This window comes from Gekko japonicus, unplaced genomic scaffold, assembly GCF_001447785.1.
Source record: "Gekko japonicus isolate JY-2015 unplaced genomic scaffold, Gekko_japonicus_V1.1 scaffold3166, whole genome shotgun sequence".
Taxonomy (NCBI): domain Eukaryota; kingdom Metazoa; phylum Chordata; class Lepidosauria; order Squamata; family Gekkonidae; genus Gekko; species Gekko japonicus.
Window position 1 is genome coordinate 44,943 of NW_015162570.1, and position 20,896 is coordinate 65,838.

At 51.7% G+C, this 20,896-nt stretch overlaps 1 protein-coding gene across 1 annotated transcript in view; it reads right to left on the reverse strand.

Annotated features, from left to right (window-relative positions):
- Positions 1-2,526: 2,526 nt before the first annotated feature.
- LOC107106293 (plasma membrane calcium-transporting ATPase 3-like) overlaps positions 2,527-20,896 on the reverse strand; it is a 126,056-nt gene continuing 107,686 nt past the window's right edge. The window contains 1 exon segment of the mRNA XM_015406421.1: positions 2,527-2,938. Coding sequence (XP_015261907.1) covers positions 2,615-2,938 — 324 coding nt within the window. The 3' untranslated portion in view covers positions 2,527-2,614.

The following is a 20,896-nucleotide window of genomic DNA, read 5'->3' on the forward strand; positions in this document are numbered from 1 at the left end:
GGGGTTAACCGGTGGAGGGGAGGAGGCGTTTTCGTGAGGCCGAAAACTCAGCCGTTCTCTCTCTCCCTCTTGACTTTCTCCTAACGCCTTAGATGGCTAATCCTCAAAGGAGCAGGGCTTTAGGGGAGAGTTGTCGTAACGTGGGAGGTGGTGTGCAGGGGAGTCCTGAATTCACATCTTTGCTCAGCCTTGCTGGCATTCTCGTCCCGGTCAAGCCCAGCTCACCGGGTAGCCACCTGGGGGTTATCCTGTGCTCCTTGAAGGAAAGGTGGGGTGTAAATCAATTAAATCTTCTCTTCTGGTGTCTCTATTGCCCTCCACGCCCCCCCCCCAGAAGCGATCTGACCGCCATATCCGAACACTACAAAGAAAGTGTCACGGGAAGTTTTGCAATCTCTGAAGTCCTTCCCCCATTTTGGTGCATGAGGCAGGGAATACCAACGGCACCCACTCCCTTCCTGCAAACTGACACGGGGCACAATCCAGCTCGACGCTTTCATGAGCCAGTTTAGTTAAATTGGGGGGGGGGGGCAGACTGCACAAAAGCAGAGTTATGCCGTGCCCATCTTGACTGAGGCCCGTGCAGGAGGAAACCCTGGTGGATCGGGCCCCGTGGGTCAGATCTGCCTCGCTTGACGCTCTTAATAATGCCTTAAAGGGTCTCTGCTTTGTCTCGCCTCATGGGAAAGCCGTAGGGTTTCCAAGTAGAGGTTGGGAAATTCTTGGAGATTTGAAGGTGGTGGCCGGGGAGGGGGGGGGAGTTTGAGGGGGGAGGAACCCCCGTGGGTTACAATGCCACGGAGATCACCGTCCAAAGCAGCCATGTCCCCTGGGGGAGACCTGATCTCTGTCGTCTGGAGATCAGTTGTAACTCTGGGGGGTCTCAAGGCCCCACCTGGAGGGTGGCGACCCAAGCAAAGCCACTGTGGCCACCAAGTTTCACTCTGCATCTTCCCCGATGGTGGACATTTCTTAAGCTGAAATATGTTTAAGTTTTCAGCTGGTATAGTAATGTGGCGGGGGGGGGGGGGGGAAAAATGTGGAGATCGAGTGACAAAGAGACACAAGGACGAGTCTCCCTTCAAAGGTGACGGCTTCTTTCCGAGCCAATAAGCCCAGCTGGGAATCTGTGCGTTCCTTCGGTAGGTAGCCTACAGTCCTCCCCAACTGAGCAAAAGAAATGGGTCAGGAGGTGTGGGGGGAATAAGTGAACTCCAGGATGTGGCTGAATCCAAATCTACCTTTTCAGATTGAGCGGACGGCAGGAGGGACTATTCCTAACTACTGGATGTCAGTCTCTGGAAAACATGGCCTTCTACAGTTGCCTTCATGTTTCGCTGTGTTTCCCCATAGTCTTGAGGGCTAGAAACCTATCGCTTGGTTTGGGGAATGACAGGCAGCTTTTCAGCTAGATTCCCAGATTCTGTATGGCACCGTACAGACTAGACGGCTTCTCGGCTGTTACGTAGGAACCTGATTATCCGATGATTTGGGAATGGAGTCGCTTTCTTTCCCCCCAGGTGTAAACAAAAAAGTCCCGGCTTTACCCCTACCACCGCCCCAGCATTCTCCCTTGCTCTGCGATTTCTAGGAAGCTGGTTAAAATTACCAGGTGTAGGAAGCATTTGGATTGCGAGCTCTTGAGGGGGCGGTGCCCCCTCTACCCGGGGCCCCGTTTTTGCTCCCTATTTCTGGACAATTGCCTGAAAAGACCGCTGCAGCCGGACCCTAATGTCAGTCACTCAGTATCTAAGGGGTCCGTGCAGGGCTTTAATCTCTCGGTTACTCAGCAGTTACTCAGTCTGTTCTCTCTCCCGATTGGAGATCCTCCCTTTCCTGGCAAACCTCAGTATAAATACAAGCTACAGCAAGCAATGGTTTTTTCTGTTTAAAAAAAGCAAAAACAAAATTGCCCCCAGACCGAAATCCCATCAGGGGAGGTGGGGTAAGGAGAAAAAGGGGGAGTTGATAACAGGCATGCGTATGGTCAGAAGGTCCGTTAATACATCTGTCAGTTGGTATCATATATATATATTTAGGATAATAGATGTCTAGATTATTCCTCTTTTTTTCCTTTTTTTTTCTTCTTCTTTTTTTCGTGGTGCAAATATAGTTCCTTTTTTAAACTTTGGAAAGAAAAAACAAAACAAAACCAAAAAGAAACCCAAATGAAAAGAGGTCCCCAGAAATAAATCGAAGCGACCCCCAAACGGGGGGATCCTGGTGGGTTCAGTGGCTGTGTTTCGTGTCCAAAGAGAAACAAAGAACAGACTAGAGAAAATGGGTGGTTTTTCCTGTACACCCTCCAGGACTCAGCCCACCCCCTCGCGGGTGACTCTGAAGACACCTCATCTTGTCCCCCCCCTCCACAGTATGCTCTCTCACACTTTTCGTTGCGTCTTCTTGGTTCGCCTGAGCCAACCTGGTCCATCTCCACCCCGCCAAGAGGGGAGGGAAACAAAATCTCCGGTGGCAAGAGGAGAAACTTCCCGTCCCCTGCTTGCTCTCCTTCCCGACTCATCACTCGGCTAGTCCTGAACTCCAAGGAAGGCCCTTGGACACCCCTGATGTGGTGCACAAAGTCATTTCGACCCGTCGCGTGGCCAGGGTAGTGTTAAAGGGATGTTTCCATGCTGTGGAGCGGGCTAACCGGGCTGGACGAGGAGGTAGGTGTCTTGCTGGCATCGGTGCTCAGGTAGATGCCGCTGTCGATGGCGTTGTTGTTCTTGTTGGGCGATGGTGGGGGGCTGGCCCGGAATCGCCGTCTTGGGGGGGCCTCGCTCTCCTCCACGTCCGTATCGTCGATGAGGGGGATGTTATGGATGTAGTCGTTGATCAAGAACTCGGGCGTCGTCATGAAGTTATGGATGGAGGTCTTCGTGTCCGGCTTCTCCAGCCCTTCGTAGAGGGAGCTACGGAACGCTTTCACTACGCGGATCTGCAGGGGAGGCCGGGAGGAAGGAGAAGAGAGGAGATGAGAGTAGACTCGTGGTGGCCGAAGCCGTTGCCGAGCCACAGATGTGGGGGCCTGCTAGCTCTTCCTCCTCTTCCATCCTGGGTCACTCAAGACTGAGGAGCTGGGATAGGAGGACTCAGAGGCCCGGCCACCCAACCGTCCCTTCGCTGCAGCCCACTAGGCGTAAGGCACGGCAGGCCAGATGTTGGAAATGGCTCTCTGGGGATCCGATCTCTCCCATGCGTAAAGTCCCTAGCCCTAATTAAAGGCCCATCTATACTGCTTTTCACTGTCATAGCTTCCCCCCAAAGAATCCTGGGAAACACAGCTCCGTTGGGATGGCTCAGTCTTCTGCCAGAGACATCTAGGTCCCCTCTTCAAGTACTACAGTTCCCAGAATCCCCTGGGCAGAATGACTATTAAATCAGTAAAAACCTGTGGTGTCGACATAAAGAGCTTTTAATGGAGGTGGTAGGGGTCGTTCTTGGATTTCGTCCCTGCAAATCTGGCGTGCCGCTTCTAAACTAGGTTCCTGTCCACTTTTGAGGGCTTACAAAGGGAACCGCTCAAATTCAGGCTTGTGAACTAGCTAAGCAGGTTCTTCGTACTTCCCCTGTCTTGTTCAGAGTTTCCGATTCTGACAACAGAGCACCTCTTCCCCATTGTAGGATTGCCAGCTCTGGGTTGGGAAAGGCCTGGAGCTTTTGGGGGTGGAGCCTGGGGAAGGGGAAGTTTGAGGTGGGGCGGGGCCTCACCAGGGCACAAGGCCACAGAGTCCCCCCTCCAAAGCAGCCACTTTCTCCACGGGAAACTGATCTTAGTCACCTGGAGATCAATTGAAATAGCGGGAGATCTCCAGGTGCTACCTGGAGATTCCAAAAATGAGAGATCACGGGAGGAAGTGGAAATCCAACAACAACATCCGTGACAAAAATAATGAAGGCCTTGGGTTCTGTTATTAGAGAGTCAACTTGGAATGTTTCCTTCAAGAGTTGATCAGTAGTAATTGATAAGAACTGTGATTGCTACACGCTAAACAAATCCGTTCCACAAGAATTGCTTTATCTGAGTGGGTTCTGTTACTAGAGAGTCAACAAGGAATGTTTCCTTCAAGAGTTGATAAGTAGTAATTGATAAGAATTGTGACATAGAGGGGATGCTTATCAAATTTGCAGATGACACGAGGTTAGGTGGGATTGCTAATTCTGAAGAAGACAGACTCAGGATTCAAAATGGTCTAGATAGGCTGGAACAGTGGGCTGAGACAAATAAAATGAATTTCAATAGAGGTAAGTGCAAAATCCTACACTTAGGTACAAAAAATCGAAGGCATAGATATAGAATGGGAGGGACTTGGCTTGAAAGCAGCACATGTGAAAGGGATCTGGGTGTTCTGGTTGATCACAAGCTAAACATGAGCCTGCAGTGCGATGTGGCTGTGAAGAATGCTAATGCAATCTTAGGATGCATTAACAGAAGCACTGTGTCCAGATCACGGGAGGTGGTAGTTCCGCTCTATTCTGCGCCAGGTCCACTTTCTGTGCTGCAAAATAAGTTTGCAGATTGAGGACTTATTATTAATGGACTAGATCTAATGGGTGGAAATTACAAGGGAGTCATTACCGGCTGAATATCAAGGAAAACTTCCTAACTATAAGAGTGGTTGAGCAGTGGAACAGTCTGCCTCGGAAGGGGGTGGATGCTCCTTCGCTGGACGTTTCGAAGCGGAGGCTGGACGACCGTGTAGGGCTCTCTTTCGGCTATGCTGCTGCAGAGTGCAGGGGGTTGGACTAGATGACCTGCAAGGTCCCTTCCAACTCTAACATTCTATGATTCTATGATTGCTACATGCTCAGATAAAGCAAATATTGTGAAACGAATTGTTTACATTGTGCAGCATTCGTTAGTTAGAAGAGAATTTTCGACAGAATTACCACAGTAAATGATTTCGCAACAGATCTTTATTGATTCTTCATTATTTTTGTCACAGATGTTGTTGTTGGATTTCTGCTATCTGTAGACTGGCAACCCTCCCCCATTGGCTATGGCATTCTAAAGCCAAAGGCTCAAACCGATGAGGGTTGCCAACTCCGGGCTGGGAAATTCCTGGAGATAGTGATTTAGGGTTGGAGCTTGGGGTGGGCAGGGTTTGGAGAGGGAAGTACATCAGTGGGCTATAATGCCACAGAGTCCACCCTCAAAAGCAGCCATTTTCTCCACGGGAACTGGGGTCTGGAGAGCAGCTGTGATTTGGGGAGATCTTCAAGGCAACCCTAGTCGAGAAGCAAGTCTGTGTTGAGAGCTGGCCCTCCTGCCTAGCCCCTTCACCACAGTGTTTGGTATTGACGAGAGGAGCCGTCTCCCTTTCCCACGGGCCTGACTCTAAATGGGATGCTCCGAACCATTCCTGACCATTCTTGCTGGAGATTGTTTGGGGGAGGGGGGAGGTCTAAAGGAGCCCTCCTCAGCCATGGAGAAGGAAACAAGGAAGAGGAACGAGGAGACCAGTCAATGGACAGGATGAAAAGGGGTGAATGGTTCAAAGGGGTGTGTGTGTGAGGGTTGGTGGTGATGCCATGGGTTCTAGGTGGCGGGAAACGCTGGTGGTTTCTGCCGAGTGGCAGGCTGTGGAAATGGAAATGAATGTAAAGAAAAGGAGAGAATGGCAAAGAGGCGCGACTTCCCCCTCATCTGTGTGCTTATCTCCTCGGTGACAAAGATCCTGTGTGTTTCTGGATTTTGAGGAACATCCTTTAAAAAAACAAACAAACGCATGCCCTCTCGTGCTTTCCTACTGTTTTCTCTCCCACCCGTCTTGCTGGGCCTTTGGCCTCTGGGCTGGTAACAGGAATTTATGCAGGCCTTTTAAATTTAATTGAGTTTCTCCCCGTCAGGGTTGCCAGGTACACCCTGGTCACCAACATGGGCTGGGGCGTGTGTGTAAGGTTGCCAGATCCAAGTTGGGAAACTCCTGGGGATTTGGGGGTGGAACCTGGGGAGGGCAGGGCCCTCAGTGGGGCACAAGGCCACAGAGTCCCCCCTCCAAAGCAGCCATTTCCTCCAGGGGGAACTGATCTCTGCAGTCTGGAGAGGAGCTGGAATTCCGGGGGATCCTCAAGTCCCACTTGGAAGCCGGCATCCCTGCTTCCCAGTCGACTCACTGCTTAGAACACAATAGCAGCTCACTCAATGCACGGTGACCAGGGAAGCAACCAGCCGTTTTGCCGGCTTCAGAACATTGTTTTGAATATTTGCAGCATAGTTCAGGGAAGATTCAGGGAACGGAGCTCAAAGTAAATGTGCCCTGGCCTCAACAGCAGAGGCTAGCCTGATCCCGTGAGGCTAAGCAGAGTCAGCCCTGGTCAGCATTTGGATGGGAAACCACACAGGAATACCAGGGCCGTGATGCAGAGGCAGGCAATGCAGGCCCGTAGCTACGGTGGGGCTTTGGGGGGCTCCGCCCCCTTCCTTAAAGGCACAGCCCCACAAGATTTTCTCCTGTAAAGGCTTTTTTCAATCATTTTAAAACATTTTGTTAAAGCGCATGCTCCTTTAAGCAGAGTGGGGTACTGTAACTGACTAATTCCTGCACTGAGCAAGGAGGTTGGAGTAGGTGACCTCTAGGATCCCTTCTAACTCTGTGTCAAGAAAGAGGTCTCCTTTAAGAGAGTATTTCTGTCTAAACGTTCGCTTTCTTGGCTATAGAATTCCTCACCCCCCACCTGCCAGCTTGTTCTCAGAATGGTTTCTTAGTCTGGCAGAACTGATTAACTTGCAGCAGCTGAGAACTGTCATCTAACATGGCTGACAGCTTGCAAGTTAGAGATCTATCCTGGGAACAGTTATCCATTGGCTAAATGGCTTTTCTTTCTACTCTGAGAACTTCAGCCCCACCAGAAAATAAGTTGCCCCACAAGCTGCAAAAGCCTGGCTACAGGCCTGAGGCAATGGCAAACAACTCTTTTGCCTTGGAAACCCATAAGTCATCAGATAGATAGATAAACCAGCCGTGTTGTGGCTGCCACTCTAGCCTCAGTCTCCTCCTGCAATGTTTTGTGGGTAGAAATCCCAGGGCACCTTGCTCCTAGCATAGATCTTAGCAGCTAACCATTCCTGGTGGGCTTTGACATGGAAGAAGAAGAAGAGGAGATTGGATTTATACCCTGCCCTTCACTACCCTAAAGTGTCTCAGAGCGGCTCACAAACTCCTCTCCCTTCCTCTCCCCACAACAGACACCCTGTGAGCAGTGTTCCCTCTAAGCTGAGTTAGTGTGAGCTAGCTCACAGTTTTTTAGCCTCCGGCTCACACATTTTTGTCCTAGCTCAGGAAGGATGGCTCCAGGGCAAACTAACTTAGGTAGTAGCCAAAGTGCTCACTCACAACTTTAATGCCAGTCGCTCACAGAGTAGAATTTTTGCTCACGAGACTCCACAGCTTAGAGGGAACAGTGCCTGTAAGTAGGTGGGGCTGAGAGAGCTCTGACAGAAACTGCTCTTTTTTCAAGGACAGCTCTTATCTTCTTGAGAGCCAGTTTGGTGTAGTGGTTAAGTGTGCGGACTCTAATCTGGGAGAACCGGGTTTGATTCCCCACTCCTCCACTTGCACCTGCTGATGTGACCTTTGGTCAGTCACAAGCTCTGGCACAGCTGTCCTTGAAAAAGAGCAGTTTGTGTCAGAGCTCTCTCAGCCCCACCCACCTCACAGGGTGTCTGTTGTGGGGAGGGGAAGGGAAAGGAGTTTGTAAACCGCTCTGAGACTCCAAGTGAAGGGCGGGGTATAAATCCAATCTCCTCCTCCTCCTGGTCATCCAGCAGGTGCAAGTGGAGGAGTGGGGGATCAAACCCGGTTCTCCCAGATTAGAGTCCGCACACTTAACCACCACACCAAATTGGCTCTTGAGCCACACTTCTTCTCTCGGTGTAGCTCCGCTTGGCCAGTGCCCAGAAAGTCGGCGATGGAGAATGTGGACAAGGCTGCATGCTCAGTCTGCAACAGAGGGAGTGAGGATCATGCTCACAAGCAGTTGCATGCATTCAGCGCACTTATGCCTTCATGCCACGTCATGCTTTTGGAGTGGGTGGACGACACAGAGACCACAGTTCAGCTTCTTTATCAAAAGGGGGGTGGTGCAGGGCTCTTTCTGTAGCAGGGACTCCTTTGCATATTAGGCGACACACCCCCTAATGGAGCCAATCCTCCAAGAGCTCACAGAGCTCTTCTTGGGGGGGGGGGGTTACCATAAGCTCTTGGAAGATGGGCCACATTAGGGGCGTGTTGCCTAATATGCAAAGGAGTCCCTGCTACAGAAGAGCCATGCTGGTGGGAATGATCAACTGGAGAGGAAGGCTTGAGAGAGGATGTGAACAAAGAAAACCCAGGAACGTTGAGAGACATGCCTGGGTGGCAGAAATACTGGGGCAGGTTCCCAAAAGAGCGGTGGGGCAAGCGGGCGGGGGTGGTGGAGTTTGGCATTTCAGGAGGCCTGGCCAGGGCTATTCAGGTCAGGTGTTGTTATTTTGATAATCAAAATATTAATTCTTTTGATTAGTGTCTAATATCACCATTTCCCCTTTCCCACAGGGGCCAAGCAGTCCCTCTGGAGGGCAAACACCAGGGCAGAGAGGTGAGGCCTTCATCAGAACCTCAGAAGAGCCCTGCTGGGTCAGACCAGCGAGGGTCCCTCTAGTCCACCCTCCCGTCTCACACAGGGGCCAGCCAGTCCCTCTGGAGGGCCAGCAACAGGGCAGAGAGGCCGAGGCCTTCCCCTGAGAAGAACACCAGAAGAGCCCTTCCCCTGCCCACAACAGACACTGCGTAAGGTAGGTGGGGCTGGGAGAGCTCTTTCGAGGACTGCTCGTGAGAGAACAGCTCTGAGAGAACTTGTGACTGACCCAAGGTCACACCAGCAACTGCACGTGGAGGAGTGGGGAATCAAACCCAGTTCTCCCAGATTAGAGTCTGTGCTCCTAAACCACTACACCAAACTGGCTCTCTGAGCTCCATGCCCTCCAGAAACCCCACTTTCCCCAATGCTCACCCCCCCCAAATCTCCAAAGATTTCCCAATGTGGAGCTGGCAACCTGCACAAATCATGACCAGCGTTCCTTCTAAGCTGAGTTACGTAAGAACAGGAGAGAAGCCAGTGCTGGATCAGGCCAGTGGCCCATCCAGTCCAACACTCTGTGTCGCACAGTGGCCAAAAATACCAGGGGCCCTCAGGAGGTCCACCAGTGGGGCCAGGACACCAGAAGCCCCCCCACTGTTGCCCCCTCCCCCCAAGCACCAAGAATACAGAGCATCCCTTGCCCCAGACCGACAGTTCCTATCTATACCTCGTGGCGGGAGATTCCTGGAGAAATGCTGCAAGTGCAACAGAACTAGCCCACAGTTTTTCAGCCTCCAGCTCATAATAGCCACTGATGGACCTCTGCTAGTGAGTGAGAACTAGCCCACAGTTTTTCAGCCTCCAGCTCACACCTTTTTTGTCTTAGCTCAGGAAGGAGGGCTCCAGAGCAAACTAATGTACGCAGTAGCCAAATAGTAGCCAGGAGCTTACAAAGTAGACTTTTTGCTCACAAGACTCTACGGCTTAGAGGGTGCATTGCTCAGTCATGACCCCCACAAGCTGAAGGCGGCTTGCTGGCCACCCACGGCAGTCTGTTCGCTTCCTCGTTTCGCCACCTGTGTGGGTGTGGCCAAGCCCCCTGGCAGGCCACGGTTCAAAACGGGTGGTCTGTATTCAGCTTGGTGGCCGACAGGGAGACCTGCCAAAGCAGAAATGCGGCAGGGCCCAGCGAGCCAGGGCCAAGGTCCAGCACACAGGTAGGGTTGCCAGCTCCAGGTTGGGAGATTCCTGGAGAAATGGGAGGGGAGACTGGGGAGGGACCTCAGCCGGGTATCATGCCATAGAATCTACGCTCCAGAGCAGCAGTTTCCTCCAGGGGAACTGAGCTTGGTCGTCTGGAAACCAGTTGTCATGGTGGGGGATCTCCAGGTGTCACCTGGAGGTTGGCAACCTGACACATAGCCTCCGCACCACACACTTCTTGCAGGATCAAGGGAAGGGGGGGAAGCAGAAAAGGCAGAGACAGCGGCCGGCTCTGCAAGTCCTGCCAGCTGTCAGCTGTCCCCCTCACGGACGGACAAGTTGGGTGACTTTCTGGTGAAACCGAAAGGAAAAATTTCACACAGTCACCGAAATCATTGCTATCATGAGGGAAACCAGCCAGTAACAGATTTTTTTTTTTTAAAAAAACACCTATAAAACTTTCTCCCGTTTCCCTCTTTAAATAGGCTTGCTGAAGGAAGTGGTGGTGGCGACAAGCACAGACAGCTTTGAGAGGACCTTGGATAAACCTATGGAGCAGAGGTCCATCAGCGGCTATTAGCCACAAGGTATAGATGGAACACTCTGTCTGGGGCAAGTGATGCTCTGTCTTCTTGGTGCTTGGGGGGGCAACAGTGGGAGGGCTTCTGGAGTTCTGGCCCCGCTGCTGGACCTCCTGATGGGCCCTGGGTTTTGGCCACTGTGTGCCACAGAGTGTTGGGCTGGATGGACCACTGGCCTGATTCCAACATGGCTTCTCTTATGTTCTTATGTCTGGGGCAGGGATGCTCTGTCTTCTTGGTGCTTAGGGGGCCACAGTGGGAGGGCTTCTGGAGTTCTGGCCCCACTGGTGGACCTCTGATGGCACTTGGGTTTTGGCCACTGTGTGACACAGAGTGTTGGACTGGATGGGCCACAGGTCTGATCCAACATGGCTTCTCTGATGTCCTTAAGTCTGGGGGCAGCAATGCTCTGTCTTCTTGGTGCTTAGGGGGCAACAGTGGGCGGGCTTCTGGAGTCCTGGCCCCACTGATGGACCTCCTGATGGCCCCTGGGTTTTGGCCACTGTGTGCCACAGAGTGTTGGACTGGATGGATCACTGGCCTGATTCCAACATGGCTTCTCTCTTATGTTCATATGTCTGGGGCAGTAATGCTCTGTCTTCTTGGTGCTTGGGGGGGTCAACAGTGGGAGGGCTTCTGGAGTTCTGGCCCTGCTGGTGGACCTCTTGCTGGCCCCTGGGTTTTGGCCACTGTGTGACACAGAGGGTTGGACTGGATGGGCCACTGGTCTGATCCAACATTGGCTTCTCTTGTGTCCTTATGTCTGGGGGCAGTGATGCTCTGTCTTCTTGGTGCTTGGGGGGGGCAGCAGTGGGAGGGCTTCTGGAGTTCTGGCCCCACTGGTGGACCCCCTGATGGCACTTGGGTTTTGGCCCCTGTGTGACAGAGTATTAGATTTAATGGGCCATTGGCTTGATCCAACATGACTTCCCTTATACTTTTATGCCGTCTCGAGGTTGGGAAATTCCTGGAAATTTGGGGGTGACGCTTGGTGAGGGTGGGGTTTTCGGACAGAGAGAGACCTCAGGCAGGTATAATGCCATACAGCCTGCTCTCTAAAGCAACCCTTTTCTCTAGGAGGACTGATCAGTTGTAACTCCAGGATATCTTCAGGCCTCATCTGGAGGTTGGCGCCCCGGGGGTGGCGGGGGAAAACCCGCATCAAGTAGCCAGACAGTGTGAGGTAAGCAGTCACGTTCATGAGAATCCCAAGAGTTGCGCAGGCCTGAGTTAAACGGGCTTTTTTTTTTTACATTACAGAAATGCTGGAAATGCTAAAGGCCTTTTACTCGAGGGGGGGTGGGGAGAAAATGGAAACGGACCCCCGATTTTTAAAAACCCTTGCGTACACATCGACATGTATATATAATATTGACTTGATTCTCCCCCCGCCCACCCCCAAAGGAAGCTGTTGGTACCATCTGACTGTCATTCCCAACCAACCCAATGCAAAAAGCTGGGCTGGGGGTGGTGGGGGGGGAGCGTGCAGCGTTGTGCATACGGCAAAGCAAGCTGACGGTCTGGTTTGCGGCCGCTGGCCCATGTTGCCAAGAGCCCCCACGGAGTGTACGCAAGATGCAGGTGGAGGAAGCAGAGATGCGGGAGGGGGGGGTGCGCACAGAGAAGTTGCATTCAAGCTGCAAGAAAGGTGGGTTGGGAAGACCCAAACTGTGACTTTGGGGGGGGGGAGCCACAAACGCCACAGAGACAGAGAGAGACAGAGAGCGAAAGACACCTCCAGTCACAGCCTTGGGAGAGGAAGAGAAGAGAAAGACCCATGCGTTCGCTGCAACAGTACAGTAAACTTTCGAGTATTGAGGCCCATCCTTGCTGTTTTGGGGGAGGAGACGAGGGAAGGGGGGGGAGGATGAGTTCATGCGGCGCCAATGATGCCACCGTCCATGCCGGCAGGCTTCCCTCCTGACCAAAAGCGGGTGATAAGACACAGAAAAGAAAGAAGATGAGCCAGCAGGTGGGAGAGCATTCACCCTTGAGAGGGGACAGCTCCGATAACGGCTCCTACAGGAACCGATCATCCCAGAGTTATCAGTACTGACAGCTTAGGAAAGGTAGCAGAACCGTTCGTTCTCGGCGGAGGATGGCAGGATTCTCCGCACCCTTGCCAGGCTACAGTTCTCGGGGTAACACTATGGGGAGGAAACCCAAGGCATGGAAACTGTTTCAGAACCGGGTGGAAATTTGCAAGGCAGGTATATGCCCTATGCCTAGCGCTCAAAGAGGTACGGGGTTTTATTTCCCGTTTAAGAGACATGGCTATTTCTAATTTTTAAAGGAAAGACTTGGGGCTGTGCTCTGAGTTCAGATCCCCCTGGGACTCTACCACCGAGCTATAGCTTCCTTCTCCCTACTCCGCAGGGCAGACTTGGTGGCAGGACTGTCGTTTTTGGCCTCGGTCTGCCAACTGTTCAACAGGCTTGAGCCAAGGTCTCACTCGGACTTAGTTCTGAAACGTGAAAAGTAGCAGAGAGCTTCTGAGCATGTGCACGGGTGTGTTTTAACCGCCGTAGTTCTCGCAAAATTGCAATTATGAAGAACGGCTGGCAGACCTGAGGGGACGTCTTTGGGTATAGTCCTGGGGTACGTCTCAGTGGAACGTATGGCTGCAAATCTCAGTGGAACTTATGTCTGTAAATCTTGTTTTAGAAATCAACCAGTGGAACTTATGGTTGCAAATCGAACAACCTTAGGTTGTTGCGAAGGTGAATTAAAACCTACTGCCAACAGGACAAAGTTTGAATCCAGAGGCACCTTTAAGACCAACAGCGTTTAATCCTGGGTATAAAGCTTTTGTGTGGATGCACAAGTGTGCATAAGTGTGCATGGCACATGAACGCTTTGTACCCAGAACAAAACTTTGCTGGTCTGAAAGGTGCACCTGGACCAGTGTTCCCTCTAAGCTGAATTAGTGTGAGCGAGCTCACAGTATTTTAGACTCCAGCTCACACATTTTTGTCTTAGCTCAGGAAGGAGGGCTCCGGAGCGAACTAATTGATGCAGGAGCCAAATCGCTCGCTCTCAGCTTTAATGCCGGTCGCTCACAAAGTAGAATTTTTGCTGACAAGACTCTACAGCTTAGAGGGAGCATTGCACTGGACTCAAACTTTTGCGCGTGTTGCTTCCAACCCACACGGCTACCATGTTCTGTTGCTGTAGACCAACCCAGCTACCTGCCTGAATCAGTCAACGGGCCAGACAACCAAGGCTGCGGTTCTTAGGGCCCCTTCCTGACAGCAGGGCCTCCTGAGCAACCCGAGACTTGCTTCTGACCAGACCTGCTGAGGGTGGCTCCTGGTGCCTCTTATCTGGGACTCAAGGTTGCCTCTTCACTCTCCGGTGAACAAGGAGCCACCCAAGGCAGGACTAGACAGCTTAAGGAGCAGGGCTGTTGCGGACCGGGGCTGCCTCGGCTCCCCACGGCTCCCGCTAAGTTTTAAATGACCTGCAATTTAGGACACGACTGTTGATCAGCGCCCTCAGCCCAGACGCTGTGGGGCAGGAACACATGTGAGGCACATGTTTCCATACGTGTGTACAACCCCTTATGTCTAAATTGGGGGCGGGGGGGGAGGGAGAAGGCTGTTTGGGGGGAAACCCACACTGAATCCATGCCAAGGGGAACGAAACCCTCCGTTCTACCCTCCCTTGCCGGGGGGGTCTGTAGCTTTAAGCCTCCTTCCGGCTCATAGCCGTAAATGGAAGTGTTGCAGGCTACGATAAAGGGCCCAAAGCAACAGAGTGCTGTACAGCAAGGGAAAGGGGTGCAGGTTGTAGTCCCGCCTGGTGTTCCCTCTAAGCTGAGTTAGGGTGAGCTAGCTCGCAGGGTTTTTTAGCCTCCGGCTCACGCATTTTGGTCTTAGCTCAGGAAGGAGGGCTCCGGAGCAGTGTTCCCTCTAAGCTGAGTTAGGGTGAGCTAGCTCGCAGGGTTTTTTAGCCTCCGGCTCACGCATTTTGGTCTTAGCTCAGGAAGGAGGGCTCCGGAGCAGTGTTCCCTCTAAGCTGAGTTAGGGTGAGCTAGCTCGCAGGGTTTTTTAGCCTCCGGCTCACGCATTTTGGTCTTAGCTCAGGAAGGAGGGCTCCGGAGCAGTGTTCCCTCTAAGCTGAGTTAGGGTGAGCTAGCTCGCAGGGTTTTTTAGCCTCCGGCTCACGCATTTTGGTCTTAGCTCAGGAAGGAGGGCTCCGGAGCAGTGTTCCCTCTAAGCTGAGTTAGGGTGAGCTAGCTCGCAGGGTTTTTTAGCCTCCGGCTCACGCATTTTGGTCTTAGCTCAGGAAGGAGGGCTCCGGAGCAGTGTTCCCTCTAAGCTGAGTTAGGGTGAGCTAGCTCGCAGGGTTTTTTAGCCTCCGGCTCACGCATTTTGGTCTTAGCTCAGACAGGAGGGCTCCTGAGCGAACTAATTTATACAGGAGCTAAATTGCTCATTCACAGCTTCAATGCCAGAATCGTTGCTCACAAGACTCCACAGCTTAGAGGGAGCATTCCACCCCCACCCACCCCCGCCTGCATGATTTCTGCTTCTGGAGAACAAAACCAAACCAAAAAACCCTACTCCCGGCTTTAGTTCTAGGCATGAACAGGTACCCCACATGTGTAAAACTCACAGTGATCCCTAGCTTGACCCCTGGCTTTAGCAGAGGTAGCAACAGTTCTATAGTCATATTTCAGTGGTGTGCCTTGCATCCATTTTATCCCCATAAACGAATGACTGGCATTCATTCCTATGGGGGGGGAGGGAACCAATTGAAGCAAACCTACCCTGCATGTCTCACCGTGATGGCCCAGCCCCCCCCCCTTGAAAGGGATTCCCAAAGGAGGTACAATCAACTCCTCTATTTTGTGAGGTTCTGAAGCAGGGATGCCAGCCTCCAGGGGGGACCTGGGGATCTCCTGGCATTACAGCTCATCTCCGGACTACGGAGATCAGTTTCCCCGGGAGAAAATGGATGTGCTTTGGAGGGGGGGCCCCTCTCTGGTATTGTACCCAACTGAGGTCCCTGTCCTCCCCAGGCTCCACCCCCCCCAAATCTCCAGGAGTTTCCCAGCCTGGAGCTGGCAACCTTATGAGGTCTCTGGGGGAACTGGTGAGTTTGGCGTATAACATACCTGGGGTTGCCAGCTCTGGGTTGGGAAATATCTTGAGATTTTTTTTTGGGGGGGGGGTTGGGGAAGGGAGGAACTTCTGGAGGATGGAGTGCCATAGAGTTCACTCTCTAAAGCAGCCATTTTTCTCCAGGGGAATTGAGCTCTATTGCCTGGAGATCTCCAGGCCAGACCTGGAGGCTGAGCAAACGTGGAAAAACACCCTGTTAAAACAAAACACACAGTTCTGGTCTACTGCTTTGTCTTCATATATTCGTTTAAATCGTATACTTGAAATGCACAATAAAGACCCTAGTGTATCTTATTGATTACAATACGTTGATAACAAAAACCTAAAGAACGATATAGATCTTGTAGAAAAGTCCACAGCTGCGGGGACGAATATGCAGACGGGACTCGATGCTGTGGACGATCTTGCTCTCTGACGAGAGAGGCAGCAGTCGTCAATGCCAACATTGTGGGCTGTTTTGCTTTCCGAAAAGAGATACCGCAAGCATCAAAGCAACACTATAGTCTTCATTGTATATCTAAGTATATGAATTAAATGAATATAGGAAGACAAAGCAGTATACTGGAATTGTGTGTTTTCTTTTAAGCAGGGGTCATTTTGTACAAAAAGAGGTGCAGAAGCTTATTTTGCATAAGTCATTTGCATATGCCACGCCCCCTGACAAAGGGCAGGCAGGCAAGCATGCCCGGGTTCCCTCCTACTGGGCTTGTTACTCCCGGAACGCCGTTCCGGCTCGTTCCCCCTCGAAACGACCCCTGGTTTTCCCACGGTGTTTTTCCACATTTGCTCAACCTTGCCGTGTTTCCTGTGTGTTTGTTGCGAGACCTGGAGGCTGGCAACCCTACGCCGTGACCCTCAAAGTAGCAGCCCCCAAGGAATGTTTTGGCCTTGGCATGGAAGGAGGGGTTCTGGGAGACAGCTTTGCTAAACCCGACGTCTGCACTTTCGTTCTCTTCTCCGGCTTAGTTAGTTTTAGGACGAGAGCCAGGATTTTTTGAAGTCGGGGCATTTAAATTTCTTAGGGGGCACTGGCTAATTGAATTAAAGGAATACCTGACTCCTTCCCCACACCTGCTGCTGCTGCTCAGGGGCCCTGGGCTGGGTGGGAAGTCATGGGGCCTCGACAGTAAGTCAGGGGGCCTAGCCCCGAGATGCCCCCCACTGTAGCTACGGGCCTGGACGAGAGCTTCCAGCTGCCTCCCCCGAACGGCGTGTGATGTCAAAGTCCCCATGAGCGAGCAGGAAGCAGCCGTGATGGGGTGAGGGGTGTGTGTGAATAAAAGATAAGGGAGGAAGGCGGGAGGGAAGAGCACTCGGGGGCTTGCTGATTATCACACTGCTTGTTTTTAGGAAGGAAACACTATGAGAAATCCCCGGCTGACACTGAAGTGCTTCCATCCAGGATATCTTGGCAGCTGCAAAGGGAAGAGAATAGGGAGGGAAAGTTTGTAGAGAACAGACGCGTGGGGCAGAGAGCTAAGACGGGATTCATTTCAGGCTCCAGTGGGGGGGGGGAATGTTCTCAAACGAGTCTGGTGAACTGCGGGGACGGTCCCCGGATGCTCCATATTAAACGGATTAGCTACTGTTGTCCACTTTGACGGGCACTATTCTAATTCCCAGCTCCACAATCGTCCGTGGGAAGGGTAGGAAGGAGTCTATGCTCGGATGGGGTTGCCTACCGGCACCCAGCGGCGTACATTCTGTTGCTGTTCTCTCCAGGTGGGCGGGCTATTGAGAGAACCCTTAGTGGGATTCTCTGCCTCGAATAAGAACGCGCTTGTTATGTCAAACTTTCAGCTCTGTATAAGTAGAAAAATTGTGTTACCCATTCCCCCCCCGGGCAGGACTTCTATAAATCACACCCAGGTACTCCATATTAATTGATCCAAAATGAGCTTCCACTCTTTGTTCCACAGTTGCTATCGCTATTACGAATAAGAACTGTCCATTTCACCTTTACGAGGTGTGCCCTCAGTGGACTTTTGTCGGGCAAACCCCTCCCTTGCATGTATATGCAGCACTGAGAACTTTCGGTTGTTCATATACTGCTTGCCGTGGCATTTGTCAAAGGGTAGGAACCCTGCCCGGGGGAGGGAGGGGGGAGGAAATTGGTAACCCTATCTGACTATAATTCACTCATGGGATCTACACTTTCGCCTTAGATATGGCGAACATTCGGCATGCTGAATAATACAGTTTCGATCCACTTCGGCGACCATTTGCAAGTGGATTCTTTGTCATTTCACACAGTAAAATCCAGTTGCAAAGTGCCTAGAAAGTGGTTCGAAGGTGCATTATTTATTGTGTGCGAAAGCGCCCCAATTGCTTTCAAAGTAGTAGAAAGGAGTACGAGTCCTGCAGCACGGTAAAGATTAACAAAATTTGTGGCAGGGGAGGAGCTCCCGTGAGTCATGGCTCACTTCAGATTCTTCCTAGAGGCTGTTACCTTGAAACACATCGAGGCAGCTCAGAGTGGCGGAGAGGAAGAAAGGGGTGTGTGTGGCACAATCCCTGGGGGGGGGAGGCTCTTTTGTGCCGTGCGCACTGCTTGCTCACTTCAAGGAGGTTTGCGCTGTAATGCCCGGACACATGAAACTGCCTTACACTGAATCAGACCATTTGGTCTATCAAGCTCAGTATTGTCTCCTCAGACTGGCAGTGGCTCTCCAGAGTCTCAGGCAGAGATCTTTCACATCACCTCCTACCTGATGCTTTTTATTGAAGGTGCCGGGGACTGAACCTGGGACCTTCTGCATGCAAAGCAGAGGCTCTGCCACTGAGCCAGGGTCTCAGGTCAAGGTCTTTCCCATCACCTCCTGCCTGGTCCTTTTCACTGGAGGTGCTGGGGACTGAACCTCCTGCATGCCAAGCAGAAGCTCTGCCACTCTGCCAGGGTCTCCGGTCAAGGTCTTCCCCATCACCTCCTGCCTGGTCCTTTTAACTAGAGATACCGGGGACTGAACCTGGGACCTTCTGCATGCCAAGCAGAGGCTCTGCCACTGAGCCAGCGTCTCAGGTCAAGGTCTTTCCCATCACCTCCTGCCTGGCCCTTTTTAACTGGAGATGCCGGGGATTGAACCTGGGGCCTTCTGCAGGCCAAGCAGAGGCTCTACCACTGATCCAGGGTATCAGGTCAAAGTCTTTCTCATCACCTCCTGCCTGGTCCTTTCAACTGGAGATGCCGGGGATTGAACCTGTGACCTTCTGCATGCAAAGCAGAGGCTCTGCCGCTCTGCCAGGGTCTCTGGTCAAGGTCTTCCCCATCACCTCCTGCCTGGTCCTTTTAACTAGAGATACCGGGGATTGAACCTGGGACCTTCTGCATGCCAAGCAGAGGCTCTGCCACTGAGCCAGGGTCTCAGGTCAAGGTCTTTCCCATCACCTCCTGCCTGGTCCTTTCAACTGGAGAGGCCGGGGATTGAACCGGGGGCCTTCCGCATATGAAGCAGATGTCACTGAGCCATGGCTCAGTCTCACGCCCCAGAATTTGAGCCGTTCCTGTTTATTCTGTGAGCCTGAAATGACAACCCTCCCTCCGGGAAAAATTTAGGGTGAAGAAACCCATTTGACATCCACAATATAGTTCCTAAAAAATAAAATAAAAGGAAATATAATTGTCATCAAAACAAAGGGAAGCAAACAAACAAACAAACAAACAAAAGACACAGGGTTTCCGAGAGGGGAAAGATCAAAAGCTATTAATGGATTTCAATTTCTCAAGGAGCGACAGCAGCTCACTGGAAGGGAGGAAGAGAGTTTAATATCAAGGCAGCATTTAAATAGAAAGAAAGAAAAAGAGAGAGAGAGAGAGAGAGAGAGAAACAACTGCTAGAGCTGTAGCAAAGATTCCAGGCCATACTCGAAGGTTTACATTGTAGGGTGCGCCCCCCATTGAAAAGCGAGAGTGGTGCACATCATACCAAAAGGCACCATGAATCTACCCACACCACATTGCAACGCCAGCCTGACCACCAGCACGGCTTTGATTTTTTTAAAAAACACCAAAAAAAACCCCACAAACCCCTTCTGAGATATTCTAAACAATCCAGATGGTCCAGAATAACTGGGAACTAGCTGGGTGGTGAGAGAGGGTGTGTGTGTGTGAACGGACAGCTTACCTCTTCGGATCTTTCATTATCGCGCCAAAAAAAGAAAAGAAAAGGACAATAAAGAGGGGTTGGGGGGGGGTTTGCTTATTTGTTTCCAAGAGAGAGTTGGCATGGTGAGGCACAGGAAGGGGCTGAGGTGGGTAAAGGGCGCAGAAACGGGGACGGGAGCACTTCCTCTTCAGTGATAATGGAGGGGCCCAGTCCATGTCCTCACTGTGGGTGCTTTCGAGGGGATTTATCTCGCCTCTCGTTTCTGAGCCGGGCGGAAAGCTCTTTCTTCCCTGCTACACAGAAGTCCTCCACCGTCCCAGTCCTTTTCCACACGCCTCCTTTTAACTATTTGTGATTAAGCGGTCAACAGGAGCTCTCCTGCCATCTCCTCCCCCTCTCCCCATCTGCTGCCAACGCTGCAAATTTAAACCAGTTTCCAGTCCCCATTTCCCAATCGCCTGTGTCAAACAAGGAACGATAACAGGATATTTCTCTGCGCTACAAACGAATATATGTTTTATGCATTAGGCCTGGTTTCTCCCAAAGTATTCTTGGAACTGTAGTTCGGGGAAGAGGCTGGGAAGTTTTCTGCTGGAGACTGCCAACTCCCTCTGCCACCACTCATCCGGCACGGCAGTTCCCTGGGAAAAGGGACTGGCCATTAAAACTATTTCCGTTTGTACCGTAGATACAAAGAAGAAGAAGAAGAAGAGATTGGATTTATACCCCGCCCTTCACTTGGAGTCTCAGAGCGGTGGGGCACAGAGAGGTCTTTCGAGAACTGTCCTTTCAAAGACAGCTCTGACAGAACTACGGCTTGCCCAAGGTCATCCAGCAGCTGCATGTGGAGGAGTGGGGAATCAAACCCGGTCCTCCCAGATTAGAGTGATTTGTGATTAAGCAGTATGTCCAGAGTTGCCGCTTTATGCTGTCTGCCCTACAGAAGGCCTTCACAAGACTTCAGCGTGGAGTTCTTTCAGGACAGTCAAGACTGTAAACCTGTTTCCACACTGGTTTAAATGTGAAATGTAGACAGCAGAGGACACCTGAAGGTATGGGATTCTACTGGTAGAAAGCTCCCCGGATTACGGCCGCCGAGCAGCTTCCATTCATTTCCAAGGGGGCTGCACAGAAGTGACGCCACTTGCCTGAACCGGTCTTCACCAGGTATTGGGGGTGCCGGGAACGAACCTGTCCAGCATGAAGTCACGCTTGGCAGCTCTGAAACCCCCCCCGTATTGTGGATCGATTGACCACAAAAATAGCTGCCCTCTCTTTCCTAGTTTTCTCCTAATTTAACCCAGACCATATAGGTTGACCC